The sequence below is a fragment of the Chrysemys picta genome, chromosome 5 (assembly GCF_011386835.1).
Source record: "Chrysemys picta bellii isolate R12L10 chromosome 5, ASM1138683v2, whole genome shotgun sequence".
Classification (NCBI taxonomy): Eukaryota; Metazoa; Chordata; order Testudines; family Emydidae; genus Chrysemys; species Chrysemys picta.
The window spans coordinates 11,964,775-11,974,320 of NC_088795.1; the positions used below are offsets into that span (position 1 = coordinate 11,964,775).

A 9,546-nucleotide genomic window follows, 5' to 3' on the forward strand; every position below is an offset into this window, starting at 1 on the left:
CCTTCCCTTGCAGGAGATTGTTCCCCACATTGAGAGTCTTTGGGAAGGGCAGAACCTGCCAGGTGCTGAACACCCACAACCGCAATCAGTGAAATCAGTGGGAACTGAGGGTGACTCCTGCCTCCTAGGACTGGCACCTTGTGAACAAATTTTCGTTGGGGACTCTCCGGGTTCTGCTCTTTCTCTGGCCTGGGAGGGAGCGGGGTCTACTGGGGTGGAGGGAGCTGCTTTTCCAAACTAACGGAGAGCCCCATTGCTGTGAAAGGACGAGACTCTCCCAGTATCACAGGGCCCCATTGGTGAGGGGGAACATTGGGAGCTGCCTGTGCTGTGAGTTGCTGCCACTGTGTGTGGACGGCAGCCCCATGCCCTGGGGTGGGGTGTGCGGTGTGGGGGAGTTGCCTCAGCAGAGGGGAGGTGGGCAGGGGAGCAGGCAGGCCCGTTAAGGAGAGGCTGCCTTGAGCCCAGAATCACGGCTGCTCCCCACTCGGTTCCAGAATGAAGCGGCTGAAGCGGATGCTGAGGCGGAAGGCTGGGGAGGTGGCTCCGGAGCCAGCAGGGAGCAGCGTCCGGCTTGCCCGGGAGGAGAGCGGCCCCTCTGTCTCCACGGGTGGGGAAGAGGCTTGTGGCTCCCTGACCTGCTGGAGGAAAACACCAGCTCCCTTAGCAGGCCCCGAGGCACCTTCTGGTCCCAGATGGAGGTGGCCCAGGGTGATGCTTCGTCGGAGGAACCCAGGAGAGGGCGGGAGCCGGGCAAGGTGGCTCTGCGGCTTCCTTTGCAGGAAGCAGAGGAGCCAGAAGCCCAGCCCCAGTGCCCAGCAGGAGGAGGCGGCGGAGGAGGAGGAGGCAGAGGAGGAGGAAGAGGAGGATGACGAAGACGACTTGTCCCCTGAAGAAGACACCAGGAGGATCATCCAGGGGCACCTCCAGGGCAGAGCTGAGGTACAAAAATCCCCCAGCTGCGCTGCCCCCGTGTCTGTCCTGCCCCTTGTTCCATCCCCACCCACGCAGGGGGGTCTTGTCCCAGAGAATCCCTCACCCCCAGTGGGGGGCACTTCTCCCCTGTTACCTGGCACCCCAAAGTGGGGGCATTTGTCTCATGCAGGCCAAGGTGTCCGCTCCCCACAGACACTGGCCCAGTTACAACCCCAGTCTGTGCAGGGCGACACTGGGTTCGGGAAGCGGGGCGGCTTTCCCTGTCCAACCCCATGGGGTTCCTGAGCCCTGGAGCTGCTCTAGGTGGTGTGGGGAGGTCCCTACCTAACCGTCTCTCTATTTCTCTCTCTCCCCCACCCCACTCCTAGTTGCTGGAGGACAGGGCCAAACAGCTCTGCTTCCTCCGTGCTGTCCCACGTCTGTGGTTCTTGACACAGCAGCAGGGGCGGGACACCCTGGAGCCGCACATCTCAAAAGCGGCCCTCGTGGAGAGCATTGCGGTGAGTGGGACCCCATGCCTGGCCCCTGGGGCGAGGGACCCAGATATGGGAGGAAGAGTTAGTGGGGCTGGAGTGGGGAGCAGATGACAGTGGCTCCTGGGGCTGAGGGCTGGGGAGCAGGGAAGGGGGAAATTCTGACACCGATCGGGAGCTGGCAGTGGGGGAATTGTAAGGCCGGAGGGGAGGAATTGGGTGGGAGAGGGGGAAGGAAGTTTGACGGATGGGCGGAATGGGGGACCCAGCTGGTTGGGGGTGGGGGTGACACTGGCTGTTTCTGCAGAGCACTTTGGTCTCCTCCCTGGGAAGTGCCTGTGGGTCTGCGGGGCCTGAGTCTCACATGCGATTTTATCTTCTTGGGGTCTCTCAGGAGCTGATTGAAAATCTGCCCCTGGTGCCAGAGCCAACCGACGTCATCTCCAGCTCCATGGCCGCGGTTTGCAGCCTCAGGTACCAGGACCTTCCCATCCAGCTGCCCTAACCCTGGTGCTGATCGGGTCCAGAGCCGGGAGTCCCAGATCCTCTCTGGCCTAGATTACCCCCAGCTGTGGCTGTTCGTGTCCCCCAGCAGAGGAGGTGGGAACTTCCCCTCTTTCCTGGCTGGGGGGTGATTTCACTCCAGTAACGTTAGAGTGGCCGTAGGGAGGGGATCACTGCGGGGGAGGGGGGTCATGTCCCTGTCAGTGCTAGCGCCACTCGGGTGCTGCCAAGTATAACACGGGCTCCTCTCTCCTGCCAGCAAACTGAAGCCGCCGCTTGCCCTGGAGCTGGAGTCACGCCTCCTGCGGGCTGTTCTTTATAGCGTATTTGCCATGGGCACTGGGCAGGATGGCATCCACTTCCAGGTAGGTCATGATCCTACTTCTCCGTCCCAGGAGCAGGAGCCACCTTTGGTCCCTGCTCCCTCGGTTTGATGGAGCTGCTGAGAATAGGGGAGGGGTGAGCAGAGCTGGGAACAGGCCCAGGCAGGGCGGAGGGGGGACAACACAAACTCTCAGGGAGGGCCCCTTCCCTCCAGGGGGGATTGTGTTACCCCTCTGTGGCTGAACCCAGCCTTCCCTCTCCTCATTCTCTGCTCTGCTGCCTGGACTCTCCCGGGGATCCTACCTCCCACCCATTGCGGTTTGGCTGTTCCATAGTCTGCTGGGTACCAGGCCCTGCGCAGAGAACTGCTAAGAGCAAGGATTGAAGAGGCAGCAGGCATCCGGCCCTGAACTCTTGCTAAGTGTCCCTGGAGAGATGGGAATGGCAGAGGCCAGGATGTGCCTTTTGGGTCTGGCCAGGCCTCCCCCGAGAACCCCCCTGGTCCCGTGACTGGTGTAGCCCCATGTCCCATGACTGACGGGTGCTCCCTCTTCTTGCAGGCTCTGTACAACCTAGAGGGCCTGGACACCATGCTCAGGTGCCTGCTCACCGAGACCCCCACCACAGACAAGCTGCAGCACCTCTTGGAGGTGAGTAGAATGGGAGGGTCTGGGGCGGAATTTCCCCTGAACCCCGTGGGAGGGCTGCAAAGGAGAGACTAGAAGCGTCACGTTTCCATTGTGTCCTCCCAGCTTGGACCCAAGCGGCCACACGTTCCCAGAGCTGTCAGTGCAGTGCCATGTTGGGACCCTTACGCCTCACGGGGCGGGGGAGCAGGGGAAGGAGCTGGGAGCGTCAGCCAGAGCTCTGCATGGCAGCATTACGCACTAACAGTGAGCACGAGGCCTGACTGGGGACTGAGAGACTGAAACCCCTGTGAGATGCAGGACATGGGCCTCTGAGAAAAGTCTCTGGCTCCTTTCTAGGGAGTCCCTGAGATACAGGAGGAGCCTCAGGGAATCAGCTCTTCTGTCCTAGGGACACTGCAGTTCCCGGAGGCATTGTCCTCATGGCTGCTCCATCCATCCTACCAAGGCCTTTGCAGCCGTGGTCTGGGGTCCAGGGCATGTGCCTTGATCCTGACGTGCTGTTCATGGATCAGGAGTTCAGAGCAAATAGACCAGCCCCAAGACCGAACATTGTCCCAGCCTGGAGAGACAATGAGCTTGTGCCCAGCAAGACATGGGCAGTGTCATGAACCCCCACATGAGGAGTCAGCTATTCCCCCCTGGGCACAAGGTCTCAGCCCCATGGGAGGGGGAGAGGCTCGTTTGTAGAGCATGTACGCCTGCCCGCTGACCCTCCCCTGCCTCCTTCTCCCGCAGCACGTCTATTTCTGGCTCCAGTCCAAAAACATTCAGGAAAGAGTTAGAGCCATACGGTGCAGCGCTGCCCTGCTCCAATTCGCCACCTCCCTGCCCGGATTTGACGTAAGTGACCTTTGACCCCAGCATCCTGCAGAGTCAGGGCTTGAGTCAAGTTCCTCATCCCCTGGCTAATTGGTCCGCCCTGGGTCCGTGAGGGACTGCATTCCACAGGCCACGGGCTGGCAGGGTCGTGCCTGGCCTCAGGGCCCTTGTTATTCTGGAGCAGCCTGGCAGCGAGTGCTCATAGAGGGCCCTTGCCCTGGTCCCTTTGCTTCAAGCTCCTTTGGGGTCAGAGAGAAAGAGGGCTCTAGTTCCTCTCCCTCCGCGCCTCCTACAGATGGATGGGAGCAGAGCTCTGGCCCAGAGGAGCTGGGGAGCTGAAGGGAGAATGTTGATGTATTCCCCCTCTTCTCCTCCCACCAGACCTCCTCCGATTTCCCTAAGGCGGGCAACTTTGTCCTGCAGCTGGGTCTGTACATCTCGGACCCAGCCAACGACATCAGCCAGCAAGCCAGGAGCGGGCTACGTTGGCTGCAGAGGCTCCTGCTGCAGAGGAGGAGTAAGAAACCCAGCTGGGCAATGGGGCCCCATAGAAGTGAGTCCCTTGGCGACTAGCTCCAGCTGGCCATTGGGACACCAATAGAACTAAGGCCTCTTCTGTTAGACCAACTGCAGCAGGGCAGAGGGACCTCAATGGAAACAAGGTCCCTGTTTTGGGCCCCCCACTTGCTGGCCAAGGGATCCTACAGAAAGAAGCCCCCTCCTCTGAGACCGAACCCAGCTTAGATGATGTCTCACACTCATCTCCCTAATTCAGGGAGAGAGGAAGGGGACGAACGTGCCAGGGAAATTGGCAGCTTTACCTCAGAGCCTGGCTCCGTCCCCCAGCCCAGGGAAATCAGCCCACCCAGGGGGCAGCCAGCTGGTGAGGGGACAGGAACGGAGCTATTGAGACACGTGGAGGGAAAGAGCCCACCATGAGGGCAGGGGCAGGGACCACAGGAGAAGGACCAAAGCTTGTAGGATGTCACCAGTTGGGTAGCTAGGGCCAGATCCTGACTTCAGTGGGTGGGGAGGGGGGGGGTTCTCAGTATTAGACACCACTGTTAACAGGCGCCCACTCCCAGAGCACCATGGCCATAAGGGTCCATGATTGCTGTGATGAATGAGAGAAATCCCCCTTCAGCTACTTAACCGCCTGGTCCATTGGGTGCTCCGAGGACCCCGGCCAGTGTTCACCCAGCAAAGGGAACAGAAGGAAACAGGCACTAAAACCGGATGCCAACCCTCCCCAATGGGTGTGTCTCTCTTCCCCAGGGTTGAACATCCAAGAGGCGAGCCATCTGTGGTGCCGGGACAGGCTCCGGGACACCGAGCGCCTGGCCTACAGACATATGGCCAGGGTGGGGGAGGTAAGGACTCTCCGCTGGTGCATTGCAGCAGCTCAGGTGTGGAGCTGTCTCCCCCGGCAGTTAGTGTGTTATGGAGAGGGAGGGATAGCTCAGTGGTTTGAGCATTGGCCTGCTAAACCCAGGCTTATGAGTTCAATCCTTGAGGGGGCCATTTAGGGATCTGGGGCAAAAATCTGTTGGATGATTTAGTTGGTGTTGGCCCTGCTTTGAGCAGGGGGTTGGACTAGATGACCTCCTGAGGTCCTTTCCAACTCTGATATTCTATGATACTTATTTCCAGCTGACAGCGTTTGGCTGCAAGAGGCCGAGGACTCTGGGTTGGAGCCTTGCCAACGGTCCAGGCTTGTGTGTGTTCCATGGATCTACGTCTACGTGGCATACAAGGGATCCCCTGGGGGGTTGAGTTAATGGAGGATTGTATCTCCGGGGATCTGGCTCCGCTCACTCTCCCTGGCTGACAGCCTGGTGTCTGAGAGGGGAGCCCCTGGGTCAGTGAGTTGGGAAGCTCAGACCAGATCCCCGTTGGAGTCCCTGCACCCTGTGGAAGCACAGGCTCGGTGTGGGGTTTGCCCAGCACCATGGCGAGTCAGGGAGCAGAACCTGCCCCTGCGCTGGGCGTTGGGGTGAGGGACACCGAGCCCCTTTCCTGGGCTGAGTCACTGCACCATGACGCTTGTGGGAATGTCAGTGGGGTGAGGAGCGGGAATGGAAGGAGATCTAAAAGGCCCTTTCCTCTAGCGGTTGAGCTGCAGGAGATATCGCTGCTGGGAGCAGTAGGGATCCTTTATTGTCTGTGTGAGCTGGTTCCAGAGCGCGCAGACACATTCCCAGCATGTCATGGCATCTGCGGTGAATCCTGCACCAGAAAGAGCTATTCCTCAGTGCCTGCAACCTCTTACCGACGGGGGTTCCTTGGTCCATGGGACCCCAGAGGTTGGCTGCCCCAGGACTCTTCTTCACCTTGTGAGATACTAGAGGGATTTGGAGCCTGGTTCTGGGCAACTGACAAGGGCTGTGGTGCTGTTGGTTTTAGGTCTTTGGACAGATCTTTTCAGAGGGCCAGAGAATATCGTTCATCCAGGCGGCGCTTCTGGCAATACATGACCCCCAGATCCGTATCAGCCAGGCTGGGCTGGTGCTAACATACTCCATCCTGGGGGAAGCCGGACAGCTGATAGGGGATGAGGTAACCAAAGAAGGATCAACTGGGGAGGGAGCCTCAGGGCCTTTCACCTCCAGGCCATTGAAAGTCATTCCCATCCCATCCCCATGCGCTGACCTGGGAGCAAGGAGAGGATGAACCCAGGCAGGTGCCATTGGTCAGTGCCAGCTTGTCCCCTGAGCAGCTCAAAGCAGGGCAGACCCAGCTCTCCAGCAAGGCTATTTCCTAACATTCATCACATCAACACGACACGCTGCCATTGCTCATACTAGGGGCTGCCAATTCCCCATGTGACCACTGTGAGCCTTTCCCACCCCTCAGGGCCTCAAGCCGGTTCCTAGGGCTCTGGGATCGTGTTATCCCAGCCACCCCCTGCTCTGGGAGAACTGGAGGAGTCAGTCAGCAGAGGCTGCTCAAGTGCCCCATTCCCCAGAGCCAGTGTCCATGACGTCATCTTAACAACAGGGGCGTCCCTTGGGAAAAGGTGTCCACATCCTCTCACCCCCCGGCACTACTGCCCAGAGCCTCCCAGCCCCTCAGGTGGAGGAGGCGAGGGTGGCTGAGGGGGGTTCAGCTCTGCTCCCCAGAATCCCAGCTGGGTTTGGAGGTAGAACAGATCTCACGGGGGGGCCTGAGAGGAATGGGGGCAGGAGTTCATTCCACAATGGTGAGACAGGGGTTGGAGGTCACTAGAGAGGAGACAAGATTTCGTCTCGGAGGTTGGGTGCGGGAATCCGTCCCTCAGACGTGGCGAGGGGTGGGGTGGAAATTCTGCCGGTTCCCGTTGCCGTTAATGCCCTTCGTTGCCATGGGTGTCTAGTCTCTGACTGATTCTTGTTCCCTTTCAGCAGGAGGATGTTAGCGCAACGATCATGGCGCACCTGTTCTACATCCGGTGCTTGCGCCAGGTGCCCAAAGCACTGCAGGGGCTGTGCGCAGTGGGACACCTTTGAAGTCCCCTCTCCCACCTCGCATGACCAGAAGCTCCCACTCCCTGCCCCAGGTACTGCTCTGTCTCACTGGGCCTGGGGGAGAAGGGCTGGGGGGAGTGGACATAAATCCCACAGCACTGAGAGAAACCCAGGCCGAGCACCTCGCTCTCACCACCATGCCCCTCCCCGACCCCTGGAGCTGGGGCCAGGCCAGTTACGGTCCCTGCCCCCATGCCCAGAGGCCAGTTTTGTAAGCATCAGGCTGTCAGGGCCGTGGGGCTGGCCCAGAAATGAGAGCATCCGCAGAGCCAGGGGTTATCCTCAGGAACCATTGCAGTCTGGGAGGGGTGGCCCAACGTGGAGCCCCTCCCCTGCCGTCACTGCTCAGACCTTCCCATGGCCCGTGTCACCCTGCCGCAGTGAATGTCTGACCATCCTCCACCTGGGGCCCAAGCCACCCAGCTGGTATCTGAACCCTTCCCAGCCAGGAATGAAACTCCCCCTAGCACCTTGGGGCAAGGAAAGCTCCTCCCCATGTGGCAGGTGGGGTCTGAGACACAGAGGAAGGGCTGTGCTCCTGGTCACACACTCCTGGGGATAGATCTGGGAACTGGACTGGGTCCCAGGCTGGTCCCTTTCCCCCAGGGGCACCTTCGCTTTCTGCCCTTTATTCTCCCCTCCTGCTAGGGGGTCTCTGAGTGTGAAAGGAACCAGGAGGGTGATGGGGTCCTGGCACAATGCCAGGGTGGGAGCTCCCGTTGGCTTGGACCCCAGAGTAAGAGACATCTTTGTCATCTTGCTCTCTTTCTTTTATTCCTAGGAAGGGAGTCCCCCAATGTGGGGGCTCTAGAGCTCCAGCTGGGCAGTGCCTAGGAGAACCTGTAAGTCATCCTGGTTCCCGCCTGCATTCACCACCCTGCCCTGCCCTGCCCTCCGGTTCCTCGCTATTGACTCTGGCTTGACCCTTGGCTCCGGTCTCTGGTTATGACTTCAGCGTGACCCTTCTTGACTCCAGATGTTGGCTACCCACCCTGGTTCCGTATTCTCCTTGCCATTCTCTAGTCCTGCTCCAGGCACCCCACCGACCCGCTCCAGCATTGCCTTCTCCTCCTCATCTTCCCCAAGCACTCGGACTTTGACTACCCGGCTTTGACCTCGGCCTGTATCTGGACTCTGGCTTGACACTGACTTGGCTGATCTTTGGTCTCTGACTACCTGGCTACAACCTCTGGCCTGGACTTGGACAATATCTCTGCCTCTGCTTCTACATTGTCGATGGACTCTGATCTCGGTTTTGACCCTGGTGTGTCCCTGGACCATGATTCTAGCACCACTCTTAGCCTAGGCACCATCCTGCACCTCCCTGCGACCTACGCTCCAACCACTGGGCCTAATTATCAGACGCAGCACCTAACATTAGGTGGTGCAACTTTTTGCAGAAAAGCAGGCTCTCCGTTCCGTCAATCAACGCCTAATCCCACCCCTTGACCCCTTTAATCCCGCCCCTTGACCCCTTGGTCCTGCCCACCTGTCACTGGAAGTCCCACCCATGGGGGTATTACTTCCGGGGTCAAGGTGCCACCTGACCGGAAGCAAGGTGTGCCATGTATCAGAGGGGTAGCCGTGTTAGTCTGAATCTGTAAAAAGCAACAGGGGGTCCTGTGGCACCTTTGAGACTAACAGAAGTATAGGGAGCATAAGCTTTCGTGGATAAGAACCTCACTTCTTCAGATGCAAGTAATGGAAATCTCCAGAGGCAGGTATAAATCAGTGTGGAGATAACGAGGTTAGTTCAATCAGGGAGGGTGAGGTGCTCTGCTAGCAGTTGAGGTGTGAACACCAAGGGAGGAGAAACTGCTTCTGTAGTTGGATAGCCATTCACAGGCTTTGTTTAATCCTGATCTGATGGTGTCAAATTTGCAAATGAACTGGAGTTCACAAGGTGTGCCATGTGACCCCTCTAAGAACTCCTCTCACCACCCTCTACCAACCAGGAGGGGTTTAGTCCCGATAGGACCACCCTGAGAGGAGATTTTGACCAATCAGGGTGACTTCCAGGGCGGGGGGGGGGGTGACTGGTCCAGAAGTGGGTCGTATGACCCCTCTAAGAACTCCCCCCTACCACCCTCTACCAATCAGGAGGGGTTTCGTCCCGACAGGACCTCCCTGAGAGGAGATTTTGACCAATCAGGGTGACTTCCAGGTTGGGGTGACCCTTCCAGAAGTGAGTCGTGTGACCCCACTAAGAACTCCTCCCAAGGACCTTTGCCAATCAGAGTGCAGCACCATTGCCCCATAAGTCCCAGCACCAGACAGAGGATGCGGCCATCTCTTACCAAGGACACGTGTTTTCCAAGTCGTGGAAAGGCTGCTGAG

General features: G+C 58.9%; 2 protein-coding genes across 2 annotated transcripts; both read left to right on the forward strand.

Moving 5' to 3' along the window:
* The first annotated feature begins 498 nt into the window (after nucleotides 1-498).
* Nucleotides 499-1,991, forward strand: LOC135983860 (uncharacterized). The gene is made up of 3 exons (XM_065597431.1): nucleotides 499-942; nucleotides 1,305-1,436; nucleotides 1,804-1,991. The coding sequence occupies exons 1-3, from the start codon at nucleotides 499-501 to the stop codon at nucleotides 1,912-1,914; spliced, it is 687 nt and encodes a 228-aa protein (XP_065453503.1). The 3' UTR covers nucleotides 1,915-1,991.
* Nucleotides 1,992-3,577: 1,586 nt separating this feature from the next.
* Nucleotides 3,578-9,227, forward strand: LOC122173203 (uncharacterized). The gene is made up of 6 exons (XM_065597432.1): nucleotides 3,578-3,727; nucleotides 4,088-4,223; nucleotides 4,982-5,076; nucleotides 6,110-6,262; nucleotides 7,087-7,241; nucleotides 7,991-9,227. Exons 1-5 carry the CDS (start codon nucleotides 3,578-3,580, stop codon nucleotides 7,189-7,191), a joined length of 639 nt encoding a protein of 212 aa, XP_065453504.1. The 3' UTR covers nucleotides 7,192-7,241; nucleotides 7,991-9,227.
* Nucleotides 9,228-9,546: the final 319 nt, after the last annotated feature.